General features: G+C 38.9%; 2 protein-coding genes across 3 annotated transcripts in view; one reads left to right on the plus strand and one right to left on the minus strand.

Annotated features, from left to right (window-relative positions):
- LOC113543080 (cyclin-dependent kinase-like 1) overlaps positions 1-24,745 on the plus strand; it is a 48,617-nt gene continuing 23,872 nt past the window's right edge. The window contains exon 1 of the mRNA XM_053227557.1: positions 1-217. Coding sequence (XP_053083532.1) covers positions 132-217 — 86 coding nt within the window. The 5' untranslated portion in view covers positions 1-131. The remainder of the gene's footprint in view (positions 218-24,745) is intronic.
- On the minus strand, positions 434-24,363 carry tgfb1a (transforming growth factor, beta 1a). 2 transcript variants are annotated; one of them, XM_034314663.2, is made up of 8 exons: positions 23,857-24,363; positions 22,284-23,475; positions 10,145-10,417; positions 9,724-9,798; positions 6,466-6,610; positions 6,139-6,289; positions 2,954-3,064; positions 434-2,861 (listed from the first exon to the last, which is right to left on the minus strand). In XM_034314663.2, exons 2-8 carry the CDS (start codon positions 22,612-22,614, stop codon positions 2,814-2,816), a joined length of 1,134 nt encoding a protein of 377 aa, XP_034170554.2. In that variant the 5' UTR covers positions 22,615-23,475; positions 23,857-24,363; the 3' UTR covers positions 434-2,813. The 2 variants fall into 2 exon arrangements, with proteins under 2 accessions (XP_034170554.2, XP_026796883.3); XM_026941082.3 differs by having other exon boundaries at positions 23,670-24,363.

Consider the following 24,745-nt stretch of genomic DNA (forward strand, 5'->3'; position numbering starts at 1 on the left):
GTCAGAGAGAATGAAGAAGCCTGAAAATGAAATTATTACCCAAGAACCTGTCAGCATTTGGGAGATGCACGATGATCATGTGATGAGTCAGAAAGAGTGAGGAGAAAGAGAAAGAGGAGGAGGAGGAGGGTATGTCTTTCGGGAACTTCGTGCTTTCCTCACTCGCATGTGAAGCCCAACTGTGCCTGGCAGGGACGAGAAACTCCGGGACAAACAGGTGTGCACTGTTTACCAGTGGGTTTTACACACACACACACACACACACACACAAGCATGTGCACGCCCACACTCACTTGCCACTGTGTTTTTCCACAGCTTTATCTTTCACATGACTGGCTGTCAGATACAGTTGACCTTTTTTTTTTTTTTTTTTTTTTTTTTTAAAGTCATGTTTCTTATTACATAGAAAAAAAGAAACCACAAACATGGGAACTTTAGTCTGTAGCATGGTCTAGTTGCATCCCTCCATTAAAGCTTTGGTTTATTTCAACAGTGTGTGAAGATAATGGAATAAAGTTGGTGCAAATATAAACCAGTAGATGATATATGATCACTGTGAAGAGTATGAGTTATGACCTTTACAACCTTTTTCATAGTTTTGAAATGAAACAAACTGATAGAATTACACAAAGAAAACACATTTTCTTTTTCACACATTACAATACAATAAAAAAACTCTACAGTAAAACAATTAAAAAACTATAAAGCTCTAAAACATCCTACACAAAATATTATATTTCACCTCTACACGAGGTCAGAACGTCTTTCTGTCCCAAAATATTGGGCTTTGTAGGAAGTATATGTATTATGTATTATGCTTAGGACTGCGCTCTTAAACCAACACCACAACCGGCCCTTTTCATTTGGGAGCGAGAAAGAAAGCAGGCTGCCACTATAAATAATCGCGCTATGTTTGCTATACACGTCAACGCATCAAGGCCAAATTCAGAGGAAAGAGACACACTCAAAACTCACTCTCTCCATTGGACAAAGAACAGAGACGTGCACATTAAACACAGGTGAAGGACCATGCACAGGCCCTGCTCTGCTTGTACAAAAAAAAAAAAAAAAGAAAGGATGGATGGATGGTTTTGGGAAAATAGTAGAGCGCCCTACATTAGGGGTTACATAGACTAGTCGACTAGTCGCCTCTGTGGACGGTACAGAAAGCAGGCTAAGTGTGTTTTGTTAGTGTGAAAATGTTCCAGATTAGATGAAGCTAATTCTACCGTCAGCTTCACAGGACTAGCGTGGGTCTTTTTTATCAAGTCTTTTTATTTCTTTCGCCTTAACACTTTAACAGTTTGTTTTTTTTTAAATTGCATTGTGTCTTAGTGAATTCCATTATGACCAGTGCTGTGTGAAAGAGTATTTTCAGAGCCACGGGTTGCACATCACTACTCAGTCCCACACAGCTAGTTTGCTATCCGGATGCTACTAACCAGGGCGGAAAAACCATCTAGACGCTTCCGTAGACATCGCATTCATCATCCATTATTAAGCTATAAGGAGCTTCTTCTGCATGCTCTCTTTTCCCGAATCCCACTTAGCCATCATTTGAAACTTGAAACACGAGTGCATTTTAAGAACTAGTACGTCCTTAGTAAGTGTAATATGAAACACAGATTTATTATTTTGCACATGTATTGCACCAATTTATTTACTTTCATCGTTAACGATGTTGCCTAAAAAGCATCGAGGCTGGAAATACAATTTGCAGTCTCAGTATAGTTGTTAATTAAAATGCAATTTTGTGCTGCACAAATAAAACAGCCTTGAAATAGCGATGTCCTGAAACAGTTTTTGCTTTACCTGGAAAAACGACTAGTCAAATACATTTCGAATTACTAGTCGACTAGTAAAAGTTAGTAGTCGTGCAACCCCTACCCTCCATACGTCTCTTCATATATAGATGTCTTAATTGATACTCCGAAGTGCTCACTAGATATGTAGAATATTAAAGTTTTGGACTTGAATTTGAATAGGTTCGTCTTAAAAATATACATAATGAAAATCTATCACAGGATAGTTTCCTTCCTGCAATGTAAAAAAAAAAAAAGACAGCACAATGAACCCTTCAGTCAAGGAGTCTAGGTAAAGCCCCCTTTATTGGTAGGGGGATTTCACATATAGCTGTCCAGAATAATGACTAGAGGTTTGGGATACCTCGGGGCCATGAAAGGCTCATCAGCGACTAGCTGTCTGTCCATATTTTGAAAAGTAGTTTCCGAAAACCGAGGTCAACAGTCCTTGTGGTCCATCGTTGCTGTCCTCTAGGGATTCAGTGTCCACCATTTAGTGCAAACATCTCAGTATTTGCTGATAAGCACATTCATTTATTTATTTTCTCCAGAACACTGGAAGGACTGTCCTCCAACGTTGTGTGTCCTTTGTTTTTTTTTCAACAGCACCATACGGAAATAGAAATCAGCAGTGTACATCTGCCATGTAGTTTTATGTGACATGGTAAAATGCAACTTGACCTAAGCAACAATAAATTAATAGCAATACAATATTGAAATGAATACTAAAATGAAATGAAGCACTTTTGTTGTTGTTGGTGTACATGGACGACTACTAGGTTGTCTTTGGTGACTAGAATTCAGAAGCAATTCAGAAGTTAAAGGTCCTCTTTACTCTTTTTCATTACTTGGTCTGCTTCTCATCTTTAGGTCCTCTCTGCTGTCATTCCATTCCTCTCCCTCAGAGACATTCTGTCCCCATCACTATGTATGTGTGTGTGTGTGTGTGTGTGTGTGTGTGTATGTGTGTGTGTGTAGGAGAGAACTTGAGTTGAAGGAACTTCAAAATCTTTAACTGCACTTGCAGCTTTTCACGACCATGTTGGACAGCTGCTCCACCTGAACAGAAAAGACACATCGATTCATAATCACTTCCTCTCTCAGAACTTCAATAAAATCACATTAGCACAATCAAGACGTTAGAAATTTACCTTGTATTGTCTGCCCACATAATACATGATTGGAAGAGGATCCAGGACTTGAGGTACACAACATGGTTGAGCCGATGCACCGGGGTTATGGTGCTTGTAAAGGGCTAAAATCTGTAGAGCAAGAAAACAAAACCCCACAGAGGACAGTTTAGAGCCTGAGAAAGTGGAGTATTCTAGCAAAATTGTGTATTTATGTACACAATTATATTAGCAGAAGATATTAGCAGAAGGTAAACCATGAGGAGGGAAGCAGTAAAGAAGGAACTAGTGTGTTGATATTGAAATTTTTGATAATAATTCCCTAACCTTTTAACAGGGTTTATTATATTATAATCATAACTATCTAATCTTTTATCATGCATTATATTATTATTGTCATTGTCACAAATTCCCCTCTCGCAACGCATTGTGCTTGCCCCAGCGTGACACGCGTAGTTCATGTTTAGTTTTGGTTTCCCTCCGTGTGACTTTTTGTTCACATTGACAACGAAAATGCCTTTGCGATTCTAGTCCTGTCTCCGCCCCCTGGTTTGTCATTGGTGTATTTCCTGATTGTACTCGCCTCTTCTCAGACATCAATATAAGGTTCATTTTTGGCATCCACACCAGATTATTTGCTGTTAACAAATGTCTTAAGGTGGATTGTTTTATTTAGTGGAACCAAGTGCAACAGAACCAGCAGTGGTCATTACACAGGATGGAATAAATAAGCAAGGCTGGGGCTGAGTTCTTTCTAGCCCAGACTGTAGATTAATGCAGCCTGTCAGTGGTGGAGATTTCATTTCCATTTGGGCTGATACTTTCAGCCCACTTCGCTGACACATTCATAACATGTCATCAGCACTGACCGAGAAGCACATGTCAAATGCATGAATGCGAAAGTGGATTATTTAATCTATCGTCCTTTTTTTTCCCCAAAATGCCTTTAGAGGACAAACTAAAAGTAGACAGACTAAACACACTGTCCAACCAAAGGACAAATTACACAAAAGCACAAATGACAGAACTGGAAGTTTAGCGTTTTTTTGTTTAAATGAAAGGGTTACAGCTTTTCTATTTACCATGTTTAAGGAAACATGGCATGAACCCTTTAGATCATTAGAAATCATGAATGCTGCCTAAATGTCATATTTCACTCCACATTATTCTCATGTCATCAACTCTAATAGCCTCTATTGATAGAACTATTAAACTATTGATAGATATTAGATTTTAGCTTCCCATCTACTATCACAACCAGCCATCACTATATATGAACAACTTTATGAAGATTAAATAAAGTGTAGAGACTAAAAAAAAAAAAAAAAAACACTGAATTTCTACTTCAATCTGTAGACATGCAACATGTATTGACACAAACCAAGTTTAAACACTGAACCTTGCTAAAGCAATCCATCAGTCTTCTTATCACACCTAACGTCAACCATATACACGTTGTGCTTTGGAATCAATCCCAGGATGTACAGGTTTACAGGATAGCATTACTCATTTACTGAACATGCCTTGAATGCCTCATTGGTGTGGCTTTCAACAAACGCAATGCTCTAATGCTCACGTCTCTTCTTGTCTCAATCCAGGATTAGGAACTGTCAGTTCACATACCAGCTTTTTCTAGAGATTGGGCGAGTACACCATTCCAGAGCCTGTTCAACACTTCCGCAATTTTCTTTTATAAGAACGTAGCAATTAATAAGAACTGTTCGTTCAGTAGTGGAAAATAATTAAGTAACTGCACTACATTACTATACTTAAGTATTATTTTGATATATTTAAATTTAACAAGTATTATTGACATGAAATACATTTCCATCTGGCAGACACCCTTATCTAGAGAGACTTACAATTATCTCATTTATACAGCTGAGGGTTAAGGGCCTTGCTCAGGGGCCCAGCAGTGACAGCTTGGTGGTGCTGGGACTTGAACCCTCAACCTTCTAATCAGGAGTCTAACATCTTAGCCACTGAGCTTCTCTCTCACCCAGCCAATAACTGTTCTCTAATAAACGGATTCAGTTTAGCATCCAAGCATTTCAGTTTAGTTTTAAAACTAAAACTTCAGTTTTAAAACTACCATGAATTGTGCCAATTTAATGTACTCCTGCTACACAATGTAGTTAATGCTATAGACTGCAGGGTCCCCTGGCCCTACCTTAATAAAATGTTTCAATATAGTTGAGTAAGCAAAGACTTCTATAAAATGAGGTGTCTGCTTTGTCTCCATAGACAGTGGACTCCATCTAATTTGAAAAAAGCATGTTCGGGTAAGTTTTGCAAATTTGCTTACATTAACTGGCTATAGTATTGACTAAGTTAGCCTGTGTTTTTTTTTTTTTTTGGCTAATGCCAGGCAAACTAGCATCGATTCCAGTAGCTAACATAAACTGTTAATAGGCAGCAAGTCAGATTCTTGCTAATGTTAAATATTGGTTATTTACATGATATTTTCCTTCTGATTAATTCATTATCAAGCTAGGTAGCATTAGTCATGCCTATGATCAGCAAAGTTACAGAGGTTGTTTTTTTTTATGCAAAATGGCATAGTTGCTTTTTAAAACAAGAATCAGTTTTCATAAAATTTTAGATAAATAATTTTTAAAATATTAATTTTTTTTAAGACTTGAGAACATTTAAAAGTAGCAACCTTTCACGTGAGTATATTTTTGGCTGGATACTTAGACTTTTAATAGAACATCTGTACTTGTACTCCATCCCTGAGTTCATTAGATGTATGTTTTAAAGCGGCACACCAATGAAGAGTATTTTCAACTTTTACGTAACAAACTCACTAGAACAAGATTTTTTTTCTTCCAAGATGGCCCCAACATAATGTTCAACAGGAAACAACCTCAGGAAATGACCAAGGCAGGAAGAAAGAAAATGCTGGAATGTTGTTCTGGGAAATGCTTGCTCATCAGAGAACATTGGCTAAAAAGTATGCAGTTATTCTGTTACTCTGTCAAAGAAGGGGACTGTACATAAATGCAGTGCAATGCATTTATGTGTTTTGTTTTGTATTGTGTTGAATTTTTTCGCAAATAATGATTTTCAAGACGGGTACATATTTTAAATCACGTCTCTGGGTATGCGATTCACAAAATGAATACTTGCATTTACATATTATCACTTTTGACAGGAAATTAAAAAAAAAAAAATCCATGGACCCTGGACAGGAAATATCTTCCTACCTGTGAATATTTGTTCTCAGCATTCCAGATGTAGGCACAGGAGCCCATGCAGTAGTTGGCAAAGTATCCTTTAGGCTTGTGGATCCACTTCCAGCCGAGATCCTTCCGGAAATCGATGTAGAGTTTCCGCATGCAGCACGTCTCTGTTTTTCTAGCAGAAAAACCACAACAACAACAAAAAAAAAAAATGTGTAAGGTCATGTGAGATTCTGAAAATGATAGAGCAGGGAACTATATGCACAAGGGAGAGAGCTGGATGAGAGAAATTGGAAAAGACAGAGTGGTAAAGATAAGAAGGTTTAACAGAAGAGAGAAAAATTGACTCACTCATCACAAGTTGGCTCCGCGGCAAGGGATCGCTTTTTGCGTGACAAGTGGCTATGGCCCTCTAAAGGAACAGACATGGCCAGAATGTACGGCTTGGCCATTAAGCTGGCAAGAACATTTCTGTCTCCTCTTTCTTCAATCATACCTGAGAGCACACACATACATGTTTTGTGCAATGTCCCTCTAATCTTAACCATATGGAATATATTAAAGTAAAAGCTACACTCTTTAAAAAAGGGTTCCCCATGTGTTCTCAGGACAGGTAAGGGTTCTTTGCTTCCGAAAGTGACTGTACTTGCCATGAGGTACAAAGTGAAGGACTGATAAGAGTTATATTGTAATTATTCTCATGATTTTACACATTTAACGAGGGCTGGGTAAAATCTAAATATAGCAGATACATATCTGTTAAAATGATTAAAGCTATTACATATGACATTTTCATTGGAAACACATTCAGTATTCTCTGTAGAAATAAATTCCAGGGACGTGGGAAGGCATTTTACAATGGGGTGCTGCAATTTTAAGCATGTGGCGTTAGCTATGACATCATACCCAAATAATAGTCAAATATTTTTTTCTTTTAACAGATATCGTGTTTTGATTACAATAATTATACCACAGCATTGCTGCATTCTCGAATCAGAAGGTGTTGATTAATGTTCTATAGCAGCATGGATCTGAACATTTTTTACAGCTATAACATAAATGATAGGTTTATATTAATGTGCTAATTCTAATAAGTTATCCTTCCTATAACAGCTCATTCACAGGGACTTGTACATTGGATGTCCATGTAATCTAGCCTAATAATCAATGTATTAAAAAAAACCTTACTGTTATATAGCAAAGAAACGGGTATAATTGTTGAAGTTGAATAGTTGAAGGTTTTGGTTAGGAGATGTTCATTTAAAATGAACAGACTGAAGGACGTATAGGCGCTTTGTAAAAAAAAAATTGTAAGTTTCCCGAAATGGGAGTTAGTTCCCGTTACCACTTATGTTATAGTAGCTATACAGTCATTACCTTCATTAAAAGATATTTTTTCTCTATTGTAGTTAATGAGTCACAAAAATGCTGTTGTCATGTTACAGAGAAATCAAAAAGCATAACTCATCTGTCCTAACTATAAAGATTTGTTTAGCCTTATTATTTATTTGTTAATCTACAGTATATATATTATTTTAGCAGTTGCATCTGCATTTGCATTTCCTGAAAGCACACCTACTTCCCAAGTCCTTGGTAAATTCTATTTCTTGTTAATAGAAATGAACACTATATTCTGCAGTATGTATAGAAAAATTCAATTACTGCCATGGATATATATAATAAACAGTTATATTTACTGTATATATTCAGATGAAAAAGTGCCAGATGTTTGCAAACCCAGATGTTAAAGACAACGATGCCTGTTCAAAAGTTTGTATTTCCCTTTCTGAATATTGTCATGGTTACGCTGAATACGGCACATGACTACGTTTCTCATCAGCCGCTGCACCTCACCGGATCACGACGCTCACATCACATGACTGGTGACACCTGATCCATGTTTTGGGTTAATGAGCACTAGTATTTAATTCACGTCTTGCACAGCAGTCATTGTCTAGCTTTTGTCTTTCATTGCCGTTTGCTGTCAGACCATATCCTGTAGTCTGTTTATATTTTCAAATGTGACGAAAAGATTGTTTAACGCCTAGCCTTTGCCTTTTTACTTGCATATCCCCTGAGCAGTTCTTAGATCCTCTCTGAGTAAAAGTTGGCCACTTTACTGTTCCAACACTTCCGGATTTCTTAGTAAATCTTTGCCCTTTGACTGAGAGACTCACAGCAAAACATTACATTATTACGCCAAAAGTATGTAGAAACCCCTCCTAATTACTGAGTTCAGGTGTTTCAACCAAACCCATTGCTACCAGGTGGTACAACCAATCAAACCCATTGCTACCAGGTGGTTCAACCAATCAAACACATAGACATGCAATCTCCATAGACATATATTGGCAGTAGAATGGGTTGTACTGAAGCGCTCAGTAACTTTAAACATTGCCATAGGATGCCACCTTTGCCACAAATCAGTTTGGGAAACTTCTGCCCTGGTAGATCTGCTCCAGTCAACTGTAAGTGCTATTATTATGAAATGGAGCACCAACTACTTAGCCATGAAGCAGTAAACCATGCAGACTAACAAAGCAGTGGCCACCAAGTGCTGAAGCGTGTAGTACATAACAATTGCCTATCCTCTGTTGCATTGCTCACTAGAGCATTCCAAACTGCCTCTGGAAGCAACATCAGCACAAGATCTGTGTGCCAGGAGCTTCATGAGTAAGCAGCTGCACATAAGCCTAAGATCATTTGCGCAATAATGATTGGTGTAAAGCTGTCACTGGACTCTGGAGCAGTGGAAACATGTTCTCTGGAGTGATACATCACGCTCCAGTATCTGGCAGTCTGATGGATGAATGGCGGATTCCAGGAGAACGCTTCCTACCAGAAAGGTGGAGGAGGGCTAATGCTCTGGGGCTGTTTTTCAGGGTTTGGGCCCCATAGTTCCAGTGAAGGGTAATGTTAATGCTACAGAAAACGAAGACACTTTAGTCAATTGTATGCTTTCAACTTTGTGACAACAGTTTGGGGAGGGCTGTTTCCTGTACCAGTATGACTGTGTGTCCCTGTGCACAAAGCGAGGTCCATAAAGACATGGTTTTGACTCCATATTAATGGCAGTGGTTTTAGAATTGGTGTGATGGTCAGGTGTCCACATATTTTTGGCGATATAGTGTATTTTTTGCCCTATGTTCTGCCTTTGTTGTCTTTTTTCCCCAAATTTTGATCATTTGCCAATTTCCACCCACTAGGTAGTTCTCCAGTCTCATGCGACTTCCAAAAAGCTCTGGTTTTCGACTTCGGACGGTTCTAGAGATGTTTTCTCCATTGACCTGGATTTGTCTTGGACTTACTGGCATACGTACTTGGACTTGTCTTTGTCATTGTTCTCACTAAATATGGTCTTGGCCTCAACCGAGAGTTTATGTTCATGTTCATGTTGTTTATTCATTTCACATACACAAAGATTGACAAGAAGAAATTCTTTCTTCTAGAAAACCTAGCCTAGCCCTATTGATGCAATGCATGAATGATGGTCATAACACTTTTCTGTTGGGTCTTGCTGAAGGATACATCTACACATGCATTTATTGTTTTCAGAAAACAGAAACCATGTGGTGTGCAAACATTTGGCTTGCAAATAAATGATCAAACCTGATATGGTAAATTTGAACGTCTCAGACTCTCTACATCCACAGTACAGCCTCAGCTCAATACTCTGATTAGTTTCTGTGAAAGAGAAAGTTATTATGGTTATTATGCACAGATGGAATTCATTACACAAGTTGTAAATAAAGTAATGATTAAAGAGTCACTTTTTTGCCCTTTACTAAAGCTATTGTGCAATATACGTTTTCAGAATGAAAACATATAGCATAATGTCAATTCAGCCAGAAAATAAATGTTCCACTATGGCAGAGGATAAGCTTTTGGACTTGGCATGTTGTAGGTTTTCGGCATGTTTACTTTGGAGATACTGAATATAGCTGATTCTCACACAAATTGCTAACACTGCTTCCTTCAGTATCCCATACATGCATGCTTAATAAGATGCCAGAGGTGCGAAATAACTTACCAGAGGACTGGAGCCACTCTTTGAGCGTAGCTGTTACGTCGATGGATATCCATTTGTTTTGCAAATCGTTAGAGATGTCATAAAAGCCCAGGTATTCTGACGCATTGCCCTGAACCTTGTAGATCTCCAGTCTCTGCGGCAAGCCGCTTTGCATTGTAGGATCTTTCACACGCAGCCTGAGCTTGGCCTGAGACAGCATCCAGTAGTTCTGAATGCTCAGCTTCATTTTCGTCACATCAAAGAACAGCTGCTTCCCTGCTATGTTATTGGTCCCTGCAAAAAGAGAAATCACTCTTAATGACTAGGTAATGCTAGTTTCGATAATTTATTGGTATGTTCATTTTATTAACACTACCCATGGGTTAGTTATTAGTATTATTTAGTATCATATAACAATATATGCTAATAAATGACATATGAATGGCATAAGAACATTACGACACGGCATTGAACATTACGACAGCTATTACGACCATTACCAGTAATGGTAGTGTGATATTTTATGTCATAAACAAAACATGTCATTTGTCAAATTTTGTCATAGACAAATCATGACTGCCATTATATGTATATGACATTGTTATGTCATTCTTATGGCACATGGTCACAAAGCTACCAATATCAAGTGTCAAGATCTTTTTCTTTAACACATTACTTGACCCAATGTCATAAACTACCATAATAATTTATGACAAAATGTGACATCTAGCATGAAGTATACAGTATATGACATGGTTATGTTAGTCTTATGTCACATGGTCAAGAAAGTATCATTACTGAGTGTCGAGATCTTAACATGTTACTTGACCCTGTGTTATAAACTGCCATGACTATTTATTACAAACTAAGACATCTGGCATGAGGCATATGACATGATTGTCTATCTGGCATTACATATATGACATGTTATGTCTGTCTTATTACACACACATTACATAGGGTCAAGACTATCAATATTGCATGTTGAGATATTAGTCGTAACACATTACTTGTTCTGTGGTATAAACTCCCATGACAACTTATGACAGCATATGACACTACATATATGACAAGATATATGTCAGTCTTATGACAGTCTTATGACACAGGGTCAAGAATCTATCAGTACTGAGTGTCAAGATCTTATTCTTAACATGTTACTTGACCCTGTGTTATAAACTGTTATGCCAATTTATTATAACCCTTGACATCTGGCATTATGTATATGACATGATTGTCAGTCTTATGAAACAGGGTAAAGAATCTAGATCACACATTACTTGACCCTGTGTCCTAAACAACCATAACAATTCATGACAGCAAATGACATCTGACATTATGTATATGGCCTAAATATGTCAGGGTCAAGTAACGTGTTAAGAATAAACTCTCAACACTTAATATTGGCAGATTCTTGAGATCAGATTATTGAGTTTAGCCACCCCTAATGTTGATGTCACGGAGCATCAGGCAAAAGCTTCTAAGTCAGCAAGTATGGACTTATGTTCTGCTGTAAATAATTAGGAATGTGTGTCTGACTCACTTCCCAGCAACCGCAAAGAGCTACTAGAAAAGGGTGGGGTGGAGGGAGCGGACATCTTGCTGCGCAGGACACTCAATGAAAGGCACCTGTAGCGCTGACTCTGATAGTAGGCTACAGCGCACTTCGTAGTCCACACTAGCCACCTGCTGAGTGGAGTGTGCAATTTGCCATATTATTGTTATGTACAACATTGCAGTCGTTGCAATTAATTGTGCACATATTGCTACTGAGGCCTTGTAATTTACAAAGCAAGGCACTATTAGGTCTGTGCGTGGAGGATCGTGTGCTGTATATGTGTCAGCTGTTTTTTTTTTTTTTTTTCAAGAACTTCAGATGGATAGTAATAACAAGGGGCTGATGGGACTGCAAACATAGAGTGAAAGAAAGAAAGAAAGAGAAAGAAGCTCAGGTTAACATTTCAGAGTGCACAATAATGACATAAATGTGATCTCAAATCTTAATTATGAGAGAGATTGTGAAAAGAATAAGACGACATATCATGTAAACAGATAACATGCTCTATTTTCAGATTCAGAAGACTGCAAAATGTTAAAAAGCACCCAAGGAAACAAGAACTCTTTAGCTTTACCAAACCCCAAACACACATATCTGTTCCAGCCTGTCTTTCTCTGAAATTGCCCACCCAAATGCTTAATCACACACACTCACACACACACACACACACACACACACACATATTTGGCAGTGAGCCAGTACAGTCCATAAACTTCTGTTCCAATAAGTCTTACACATACGTCTTATATGTCAATATGCTGCAATACCAAAGAAGTCACGCTACTTGCTAAAGACACATCATCTTTGTCATCATTTGAAATTAGTTGTGCAATTAGGATGTCGCAATATTGGAGCTCCTTTCAGAAAGATGAACATAAACATACACATGATTTTCACACGCTTCCATTTTTGCACCCGTTGCAGTTTTTCTGCAGTAACTTGGGTTTAGTGAGGAAACAAAATCTTTACTGCTATTTAAACAGTACACCGTTTCCATGGAATACTGTCTTTCACCACTTCTTGCGGTAGGTGATGACAATCGACTTTCGAGATATTAATTATCTGTGGCAAAGTCACATTTTTGGGATTCTGTGTTTACAGAATTGCGTAATATGAAATACATTATGAAGTTACGTTTTATTAAAAATAAATTATTGTGCTAAATATGTTGATCATAATTAAGAAATAAAATAGGGATTGGCTCTGGTGAGTGGTTCTACATCAAATGAAGCATATTAAAAATAGTTCAGATAGAAAAACAAAAAACAAGAAACAAAACCAGCAGCAGAAGTTTAAGTTAGCAGAAAATCTATGCGGAATTGGTACTTGTGCAAAATCAGACATGAAATAGCAGCTCCTAAAAATAGGTGCCAGTGTGAGGAAGTTTTGTTTGCTTAATCTATTTGTACATTATTAAATTGCAATGCTTGGTATTTAAATACGTATTAGTTCAACAAACCCACTGGCTTAGCCTTTATAAATGATGTGCAAGTGCATTCCAAATGGCTTTTAATATCCAGCTCTGGAGAGTAGAAACTTTCTAAATTTTACATGTGAATAGTAGAATTTTCGCAGGGAATACGGACTAGGACCAGGTCATTCATTCATTCATTCATTCATTCGTCTTCAGTAATAACTATCCTGGTCAGGGTCATGATGGATCCATACATGTATGATGCAGGAATACACCCAGGATAGGACACATTCACACTCATTCACACCTAGAGGGCAATTTAGAGTCTGCAATTCACCTACTAGCTTGTTTAGGGGCAGAAAACCCTGCATGGATGAAGGGAGAACGGGTAAAACTCTAGACAGACTGTAACCAGAGCTCAGGATTGAGCTCCTAGGGACCCTGGAGCTATGAGGTGGCAATGCTACCTGCTGTGCCAACATGCTTCCTCTGTGCACATACAAATACAAACGCATGAGCTATATACGAGCTGTTACATGAACTAGTGGTTAAAAAAAAAACAAGAAATGATACACACATCAAAGAGCATACTTGCCGCAGCATTGCTTTCAGCTATTTTATTCAACTTAAGTTACAGTTTAATATCACTAAACATCATTTGTCCTTGGATTCGACCTGCATTTAAGCATACCTGCTGCCACGCCCTTTGAAACGACCGTCATAAAAATGGCTGCTGTATCCTTCAGCAGCATAGCATCCTTCACTGCGCCCTACGTAGGGTTCATTAGTAATGAATCAAGACTTCAGAATGGACCACACCGTATGTATCATGTTTAAGAGTGGACAAATGCAGCTACAATGAAGCCATCCACTAAATATTTTACTTTTTCAGAAACAACATTGTTGGTATGGCTAAAAGATTTGACTAGCACCCAGCTCTACATGTTTGCTTCTGTGGGAAAATTAGCACATTACTTCTGATTTTCAGTTTCAATACGTCATTCTCTCCTCACCAACATCCTCCTGACTGACTGAACACCATTGACGCTAACACCTTCTATGAAGTATACCCATATTAGTAATTAAGTATAAGTATGCTTATAATTCTTTGTATTTTTTTTTAAATAAACTCTAATAATGACTTGTAATGCTCTAATAATGTGCTATAAAATAATTTCTTATCACTATTCATTAAAATATCATATACAGGCATGTATGGCACAACGTTTATAACTTATAATAACCTGCGAATAATTATAAAGCAACTATATTATTGGTTATTAATTATTTTTAAAAAATAGGTTGATGAGGAATCATTATCAACTTATCAGTCATATATTATACACACGGTTATAATGAATTATAAATACAGGATTCATAGAAAGATTTGCTGAAATTCCCTTGAGTGTTTTCTTCTAAATTAGAGGTTACCACGTCACTCCACAGCCGGTATAATAGCTTAAAACGGAACACAACATTCATGGTGGGGATTTCCTGTGAACAAAATAACAAAATCTTAGGTCAGAGTGCCATGAGTAGCCATGTGAGTGGGTGATTACTGCACACGCTCAGCACACAGTGATATATTTCATTAACCAGCCAGCCACATACAACACCCTCATCCTTCATAATACGGTAATTACACAACAGTCATCCTCCATGCATAAAGATTGCCCCGACACGCACAATTCTCGCTATTGGAATCCTCTGTAATTGGCGAAATTATTTAGCGTCTACATTTTAGGGTGACTCACTGATGGTGTGAGACGTGCGGCTGCCAGCTGACAAAATCCCTACTGAATCCATAACACATTATAAGGTATATATATATATATATATATATATATATATATATATATATATATATACATATAATTTGAATCTCGTCTGCAATTAATATCCGTACTCGTGTTCCCAAACTGAGTCCTCAGGCTTCCACAGGTCACATTTTTGCTCTCTTTTATTTCACTCCCACTAAATACCTGGTTCAGGTGTGTTCAGTGTTGGGAGAAAGCAAAAAATGTGGACCATGTGGTATGAGGCGCCCTGAGGACTGGGTTGGGAAACACTGATCCATACTGTTTGGTGATTTTTTTTTTTTTTTTTCAGATTGAGAAAGAGCAGTATGTATTTGCAGGAGTGGAAAATTCAGAGAAGACAGAGATCCTTTGTTGGTGGGAAGGTGGAGGGAGTTTGTGTATGTCTATGTGTGTGTGTGAGTGTAGGCACACGTTCAGGTAAGCTCAGGACAGCTGTCCTAACAGGCACAATGGCAGGCCTATCATTACCGACGGGCGCAGCCACGTTCCAGCAAGCTTAAATACCAGCCTCCAAAGCACACTGCTCCTATCCATCCATTCATCCATCCATCTGCTTCTGTCTCTTTCCTGTGAACTCAGTTGCTCCTTGGTGGCTCTCACACCCTTGCTGTGCTCAGCGAAATCTCTGAGCGGTAATGACATGATATGAAAAAATCGGAGAGGAGAAGTCAAGGACATCTAAACGGCCTCGCTCCAAATACTTTCGCTTGCTCGATCGTTGCTTGACGTTAGGGGTTGAGTGTGCTCCCTTCCACCTCCTTTGTGAGCACTGGCATTCAGCTTACAATACTGCCAACCTCTCGTTCAGATCTAGTGCACATAAAACTTTGCTTATATCAACGGATAGAGGCAAATATATACATTTTATTCCAAAGCTATATCCATAACCTGTTTTCATGCCATTTCTGGAATGGTATTCCCAGCATACGTGGCATTCTCCCCTTCAACATACCAAAATCTGGCTTCTATTTTTATACAGAAAGGCATTTAATACTAAGACCAATGGCATGTGTGCAGGCTAAAGCAAGAGTACTATAACCACTTAAAGGAACAGTTCGAGGAAAATCAAACATGCACTATTTTAGCTCCAGATACGCCAAACATGTTTGCTTGCTTTGCTTGTTTAATATCGTTTTTAAAATTTGTTTTCCGTATTTACAAATTTAAGCTAAAAGTATAACTGTATTATCATCCACATTGCTGTATTATCACATTACACATAGCGCTAAACTTCTCCAAGATGGCTGCCCCATAACATTACAACATTCAGCTACATGGTGAGGATTTGTATGTTTATAAATTACAGTAAGTCATACTATATATGAAACCAACTCATGCAATGTGAGGCAGATATTTATGGAATTTCAGGTTGATCTTTCTTCCTCATAGATGCAGCGCAAAACCAAAGAATCAGCCTTGGACACCAAACATATCTTGGCCAATCGAATTCAACTGGGCAGGAGCATCTTGTATAAAAGGGCTAGCAAGGCTAAGCAAGATTTTAAAAAATGATATAAGGTTTCACGTTTTAAGGCATGGTATTTTGTATACTTGCGAAACCAAGTGCAAAGCACCACTAATGATAAGAAAAATACACAATCATATACGAAGAAGTAAAGCTGGGACTGATTACTTTCCAGCGCAGCCTATCAGTGACAATCATGTCGGGAGATGACATAAAGTGAAACACCCTCTTGATTTAATTTCCTTTTGGGCTGATATTTTTCATCTCACTTTGCTGACACACTGATAACTTGTCATCAGCAGTGCTTGAGAAGACGCCTGTGAAAAAAATTACAAGTATATAGACTAAACACACATTACAATGTCCAATTAAGGTAGAAATTACATGAAAGGACAGAAGACAGAACCGAAAGTGGGGTTTTTTTGGTTTGAATGAACGAGTTACAGCTTTCCTGTTTATCATGTATGGTATTAGAGGAAGCCATTCGGGCACTACAGACTCGAAATGCTCAAAAAAATGTTTTAAACATGAAAGCATGTCATTCTAGGCTCCCGTCTAATATCATGACCAGCCACCACTGCAATTGGGGTAATGGAAACTAATTGCTTCTTTTCGCTTTGTTTTTTTGGTGTATTCCTTTAAGGAGGCCTTTCATATAAATACGCAGCACCAAGCCACTGTTAAATGGCGCTAGCTTGGATCACATGTGCTGAATAAGCCACTTCACACTCTGTGCAAAAATAAAATCTACCAACCACCAACAGTATGGAAGTGGTCATAGTGGTTTTTAATCGGATATTTGTGAAGGTAATAGGATTGCTGAGAAGACAAATTCTTTTGATGGTGTGTCGATTTGAAGACATTGCAAAAGTAGAGTGCAGATGGACAGGCTGAAGGAGAGTATGCTATAGAATCTAAAATAAACTGTCTTACATTTAAGAATGTGCCTCTTAAGGACAGTGGTCAATAAATCAGATCTGCAGGAGGGCGTTTTGCATTTAATGAGCAAAATGATGAAAATGCTTTTGGGAGTGAGAGCGGCTATTAAGGGAGCGAGTTTATTCCTCTTGTGAATACTAGGGAAGTGCTGGAACGCTTCTGGCTAAAACAATTCTGCTAAACTTAGCTTTGGCAGTCAGAGATTCTCATGTGTGTGCATCAATAAATTCCTGTGCAGGGTAGTGAGAGAGAGAGAGAGAGAGAGAGAGAGAGAGAGAGCACACACTTATTTGGTAATAGCCGTGTATAGAGGTTCATACGACTTTAATTCAGTGAGAAAGTTCTGAGTCTTTCACATCATGCAAATAATTAAAAGCACTCCCTGACGCATGGACACACACACACACACACACACTTGTCCACAGATCCACCCAAGCACACTCACACTAATATACCAAAGAACAACTAGAGTGGCTAGATGATAGTTTTGTCCCCGAGAACGCTTGTCAGCAGGAAATTCATTGCTCCCCCTGAGACTGTTTAATTCTGACTCACACAGCACGCACCACCAGCCTTCCTTCCTGGCAAACAGCTCTGCCACAAACACACACAGAGAGGGAGAGAGAGAGAGAGAGAGAGAGATCCCAAGGTGGCCAGTGATCAAATTACAGGAAGCCCCCTCTCCCAGGGGACCAGAGGAAAAAAAAAGATAAGATGAAAAAGAGGGCAGAGGGAATCTTGCATGTCCACCCCATCTTCTCAAAACAATTGTTTTAAAGTTTTCCTCTGTGTCGACGGTTCGGGCCTGAACTAAGCCCCCTGTCTCCCATGCCTTTGTTCACAGTTGTACATCTGTGATCAAGGGCTTCGTGTTAATGTCACCTTCGTTTGAAGTGGTTAAAGTGGAATTGAGGAGCGGTGATAAAAAGAAGGCGGGTGGCGAGCTTCAAAAACTGACTATTTACCCATCAACAGATGGACCTAAATTGCTAACAGCAGGTTCATGAGTTAGAAGTGCAGCCTGCAGTGCCCAGGAAAAAAAAAATTAAATGAGGGCCGCCGAAGCTATTAAACAAACAGATGCCCAAAGTAGGCTAATGTTTAGATGTTTTTTAGACATTAGCCAGTGCTAAAAGCCTGTTGAGCCTGTTTGAACATAGCCTGATTAGCAATCTGACACATGCGAGCAACAACACAAACAATACAGCAATGTCATGGATACTCTTAGAGTCATGTACAAAAAAAAACAGTGCTAACTATGGTCTGACGTTCTAATCTTACACATATTAAAGAAGAAGAAGAAGAAGAGACTCCAGGACTCATCATATGCTACACATTATCTGGGACATGATGGATGCAATCAAGCTATTTAAGACAGGGCTACTGCATATGTGTATTTTGTGTACTATATATTGTGTTTTTATCATCATAGTGTATTAACAAGTAAACAGCTAACAGCAGAATTGACTTTCCCATGAGGTCAAATCAGGAAGATGTGCTTCTCTGAGTGTTTACATGCCCACCAATAATCTGCTCTTTATCTGCTTTGGGCATTTACTGTGATATCTTAAATCGGATTAAAGCTGCTATCTAAATTATAATAACCTGTAAAGACACCTAAATGGTATTTTAGCCCAATAATCTGGTTATTCGTGGCATGTACAGTACAGATGTAAACTGATATCTTTCATGTCTGTACATCGGCGTATGTAAATAAACATAACAGGATAGACAAGACCTGCACTGCAAACACTAAACACCAACAAATAGTGACAAAGCAACATTTTTTCAACACAAAGTCATGAAAAAACATCCAGTGAGTGGTTGTTTTGCTGGCAGAAACACCTTCTTGATGAGAGAGGTCAGAAGAGAATGGTCAGATTGGTGATAGATGACAGGATGGCTACGGTAACTGCAATAATCACTCTTTACAACCGTGGTGAGCAGAAAAGCAGCTCAGAATGCACAACACATCAAACCTTGGTGAAGATGTGCTACAACAGCAGAAGACCCATTGGGTTCCACTCCTGTCAGCCCAGAACAGGAATCTGAGGCTACAATGGGCACAGGCTCACCAAAAATGGGCATTTGAAGATGGGGGAAAAAGACCAGGCAACATTTTTCCGATCTTCAACTGTCTTCAGATGTTTGCGTGAGCACTAACTGAAGCTTTTGACCTTTATCTGTGAGTGCATATGTTGTGTTTAGAATGACACTGCATTTTTGAGTCACTCATGTAGACTTTGGACTTTTCCCATTATCACATTTGCATTTGTAGGAATGTAGGATATACATTATATTTACACTATACAAGATGTGTCTAAATATCAATGAATATTTAATCTGCCATCATGGATATATTGTACCGTAGGGTCCAATGTAAATCCAACTCAGCTGATTTTCAAGAGAGCATTTTAAAAACTGAGAATGTCCCATAACCATTTAAGAAATTCTTTTGTATAACTGCATACTATTCACCCACTAGATGATTCATTTTCTAAATTGTTCCAACCGCTGTTTAATTTAATTGGTGCTGTGCCTTGATGACTAAAACATTTTAACAACTAGTGTCCCCAATGCTGTAAGCAAATAACAATATTTTTGACTGAGATAAATGGTATGTATTACTGCATGAGAAATAATATTCTGTAAAACTTTGGTGTCCCTCCAAGTTCCATCTTAGGCCCCCTATTATTTCCCCTTTTGTATGAAGTCCCTTTTATAAATATTATATAATGTTGGTGATTTGGTTTCAAATGTGAGGTTAGATAACCAGCAAACTTTATTAAGAACTGAACTACACTTCTACAGCATTGAAGTGAACATGAGATATGGGAATTTATCTATAAAATGAATAAAGTGAAGGATTTTATGTTTTATTAAAGGAACATTATTTTACCATCTAAAATGAAATCCTTCATGCACATCACAGAGACAGATGCAGAATTATGACAGATACATGATAGTATTCGCAGGGGTGGAAAAAGTACTGAGAAATTATACTTAAGTGAAAGTATAGACAGTGTGTCATAATTTTTTTCTTGTTAATGTCATAAAGTAAGAGTACACGTAACACTCCATAACACTCGAATCAAGTATAAATATCCCCAAAATAACGCTTAACTATACTAACGAAGTACATCTACTCAAGTATTTTTCACCCCTGATTATTGGTTTGGTTAGGAGTAAAAAAAATTGTATTAGCATTAGCGTTAGCAATCAGTAGAGGTGTGCGCGGAACAGGTCTTTAAATCCCGTTCCCGTCCACTCCCAAAGGAATTCTGACTAGCCCGTCCTGAATCTGCTCTTGACCAACCTTGTCCACTCCCTCATTAAGTATGGCCAATCCCATTCAGCCAGTATTTTCGATTTTACTCACCCTTCAGTATTTTCTAATCCACCTAGTTGACTTTATTTCCAAAATATGCAGAAATGAGTGGCAACCCTGACCAGGATACAGCAGTTCCCGAAGAATGAACATAACGTGAACGTAAAACTGTAGCACCTGTTTAGCTGATTTCAGGTGCAGCCAAATGGTTGTTTTGGTCTCGGACTACTGAGACCCTAGTGACCATGGCATTTTAATGAATAGGCTAGAAAATGCAGGAAATGTAGATTCATTCAAGCTAAAATAAAAAAAAAGTGCCATATGGTGTCCCACAAGGTTCTATCTTAGGACCATTTTAAATATTTATTTATATCTAGCCCTTTGAATGGTAATAGAATATAAAATTGGAAGACTGCTCCAAAAATATTGGATAGCTCAGATAAACGGAAATGTATTCTTTTCAATTTTAGTAAAATAGAAAGATTATATAAGTTTGCTAATTTTATGCTAGTGCTTCATGGGTTTTCTGTGAGATCAAAAGCTACAGTTAAGGACCCTAGATGCTGATTAATAATTTGATTATTATGTATAGCAAGTAACCTTACTAAAACCTCACTGTGTATTATCATTTCACAAACATAGCCAAAATAGCCAAAAATGAAAACATATGCTAACTTAATGCATGCCTTAATAACCTGTATATTGAACTACTGTAATGCGTTGCTTACTGGCAGTACTGCTGTATCTTTAAACAAGCTTCAGCTAGTTCAGAGCATCAGCTTATTTATTTCCATATTCAAGTCATCAAAGTCCTTCTCATAATGTTTAAAGCTCTGAATGGTTTTAATCTGGCATATCATGCTTATCTCCTGAAACAGTAGAGCCCATTTACTCAGCTCAGTTCGGCCTACTCGTAATCCAGAGGATCACTTACACCTCAGGCAATCGACGATATTGCTCTTTGATGAAGATTTTTGTGCCGAAATTAACACATTTTGCCAATCATACACTTCCTCTTTCACTTGAAAAAGCATTTCCTAATAAGATGTATGTACAATTCATGTGTACAATTCATTACTTTTCTCAGGAATTGTACTTTATGAGATAGTTTAAAATGGATGTTCTTTTACTTTTACTTGTTTATGCTTTAAGTACTGTAACAGTACTTTTACCCTGCTGTTGTTCCTTCAAGTGTGCTCGCTACTTGATTTTAGTTTGTTCATTTTTTCCACTTGTTTTGACGCCACTGACTGCTACCTCTGCCTATCATCAATCATATCAGATCATATAGAAAACATGAGTGGTAACATTAGAACTGGTGCCAACTGCTAATATTCATGGAAGTCATGGGGGGGGGTGGAGGATGCCTCAGGCTACTACTCTTACTTTTACTTAAGTAGTTTTTCCTAATTGTGTGACTGTGATACTGAGATGTCAGACAAATCCTGCCCTTTCCCCATTTCTTCCTTCAATGGCCATTTCTAGTGCACTCCACTTGACAACTTCCGCATATTGTGCTCAATAAGGACTACTTGTATGGATATATGCATGGACACTTCCTTCTGCTAGAAATAAGCACTAAAGGGATACTGCAGATCTTTCCAAATTGCTACAACTCAAAATTTCAGGTACTTACAGTGAATCATGTCGAATTTGTGCATCTCTTTGCCAAAGTACTCCTCTTCTTCCTGTTGCTGTGAGACAGGATCTAGCTTGCTCTGCTGGTCCATGGTGGTCTCCACCGTGCTGTTGTAGAGCGAGATGATTTCGTATGGGATGTTCTCTACTGGGTCATCCTCTTCAGGCTCGGGCTCCTTGGCCATGCGCAGCTTACTAAGGATCTGTCCACGAATGGCTTCGATTCGCTTCCTCTTCGCCACCTCTAGGTCCAAAGTCTTGCAGGTGGACATGGCCCCAACTACAGATGCCAAGCAAAAAACGGCTAGCGCCAAACAAAGTTGCCTCATGGTGATGTTGATCTAGTGCTGCAATGTACCCAACTCAGTTGAAAAGCAACAGGTAAGGCTGACTTCAGGTGTGACGGAGATGGAACAGTCAGTAGCGGACTGGCAAGGAAATGCTGGGATGGTTCCTGATGTTGTTGATGATGATGATGATGACAACGATGCTGGTCATGGAAAGCACCTGTAATGTTGGAGTCAATAAATGCTGGGATGTATTAGTGGAGGGGAATCCCAGTACACACAGAGTCTGTTTGTCTCCTGAGCCCAGACAGTACACATTCAAAGGTGGAGAGTTTGTGTTTGACTAGCCCTCGCACTTCAGGTCCTGCCAAATGAGCCGATCCGTCTCACTCTTGTTCACGCTGTCTCTCCCACACACACTTACTCAGAGGGCGGACGCAAGGCAGCGCTCCCCAGGGTCTGAGCACATGTGATGTCAGGGCCACACTCGAACACAAATAAACACTGAATACATAAGCATTTGCTCAAAACACGAGCTTAGCTGGGTAGCTTTCTGTGTTTCTCTAAGCTACAGGTTTCAGTGTTGTTTCTCTGCTGGCAAACACACACAGGAGCACTTGTTCAAGACCGCAAGTCTGGCTGAAAACCCTGTCTTTCTCTCCCTGTCCTGGAGACCTCTTGCTCTCAGGAGAAAGCCTGCTGCATGGACACAATGACAAGTCTGTGTGCTAGTTAGTGCTTCTTAGATGCTTCTTAGTTGGTTCTGTTTTCTTTTTTCACAGCTTGACAAGTTGTTGTCAGCAAGCCTCTCAAAATATCCCGTGTTTTTGGTCCTACAGTGAAACTCTTGATCTGATGACCCCTTGCTTCCTAGAAAGATTCCCCCAGTGGCTCTGATACAGCCTGCAGACAAATCAGATAGCAATAGCAAAGGAAAAAGAGAAGACAAACAGAAATGCTGAGTCGCCACAGCTAGTAATCCTAACACTTTAATGTTAAGCGTGTGAAACTTGAGAGTAAGATCATTGTGCAAGGCTCGACCGAAAGAGATATACATCAGAATCTAAAGTGCATGGTTCAGAACGTGTGGTTAGTACCTTGATTATAAATTCAGGTCCTGCTGAAGAAGTTGTCATCCACTGTAACTGCTGCATGCTTCTTTCACACACGTTGTTTCACACAAGTCCGGACACACATACACACACACACACACATACACATACACACACACACACACTTGAGCAGTGAGGAAATTGAAAGGTAAATAAATCCTTCGGAAAATACCTTGTAGTTTCTCTGCTCAGTGATGTAAACGTCAAACAATTTGTTTTTGGATAAATAGGTTTTGAAGGTCACTAAAATTGGAAACGAAAGTGAAAAACAGCCCAGAACAATGAGTGTTGGATGAAAACGGAGCGTCAGTAGTAACAGCAGTAGTTGAAGTTATGAGCGAGCGTTCTCACTGCCGGCAGTGTGTAAGTCCTGGGATCGGGTTGCACTCCCACTCCCTCTCCCTTTTCCTCCTTTTCTTCTCCTCCTTCTCTGGGTGTCCACTTTTATGCTTCAAGCCCTGATGAGGACACTCTTCTCACCTCCTCTTTTGCTATCTCTTACTCTCTCAACCTCCTCCAGGCTCAGGGCTCACACTTGTCCCCCAGATCCCCCACTTTCTGGCAGACCAAATAATTAGCTGCTGACAAAATGATTTGTGAAAGCTGTCCCTCTGACTGTCTAACTAACTGCTATTCCTCTCGTTCTCATATCTTCTCTCTTCCTTTTTTCTTGTTCCTGTTGCTTCAGTAATACAGCAGAGAGCTCTCCGCCCAGGAAATGAGCATAACGGACTCTAAAACATCTGCTTTGTACACAGCCCACAGCAAAGTGATGGCAAAAGTCTTTATCTCACACATATTAAGGCAAAAGTCTTTATCTCACACATATTAGAAGGCCCGGACAGACAGGTAAACAAGCTTTGCGTGACACTGATGCCGGCCAAACTAACCACACTTTAAACTGCTAAAGTGACACATTGACACAGTTCCTCCACAAAGACCTGGGCTGTTCAGCCGTGAAAGACTGCAGCCCCTGCCCCTGGTCTTTTACCTGCATTTCCTGTAACAACAAGGTACAGCCTGGGAAAACACTCCACATGGTCAGATTTGGACATATAACT

The sequence above is a fragment of the Pangasianodon hypophthalmus genome, chromosome 21 (genome assembly GCF_027358585.1).
Source record: "Pangasianodon hypophthalmus isolate fPanHyp1 chromosome 21, fPanHyp1.pri, whole genome shotgun sequence".
In the NCBI taxonomy this organism is placed as follows: domain Eukaryota; kingdom Metazoa; phylum Chordata; class Actinopteri; order Siluriformes; family Pangasiidae; genus Pangasianodon; species Pangasianodon hypophthalmus.

Excerpts from the sequence above, each read along its gene's own strand:
- tgfb1a (XM_034314663.2), bottom strand. The coding sequence starts at position 22,614 with ATGAGGCAACTTTGTTTGGCGCTAGCCGTTTTTTGCTTGGCATCTGTA. Across the intron at positions 6,611-9,723 it reads GTTCAAATTTACCATATCAG|GTATGATTGAAGAAAGAGGA; the intron begins GTTTGATCATTT and ends GTGTGCTCTCAG. Across the intron at positions 2,862-2,953 it reads ATGTGGGCAGACAATACAAG|GTGGAGCAGCTGTCCAACAT; the intron begins GTAAATTTCTAA and ends TTTTCTGTTCAG.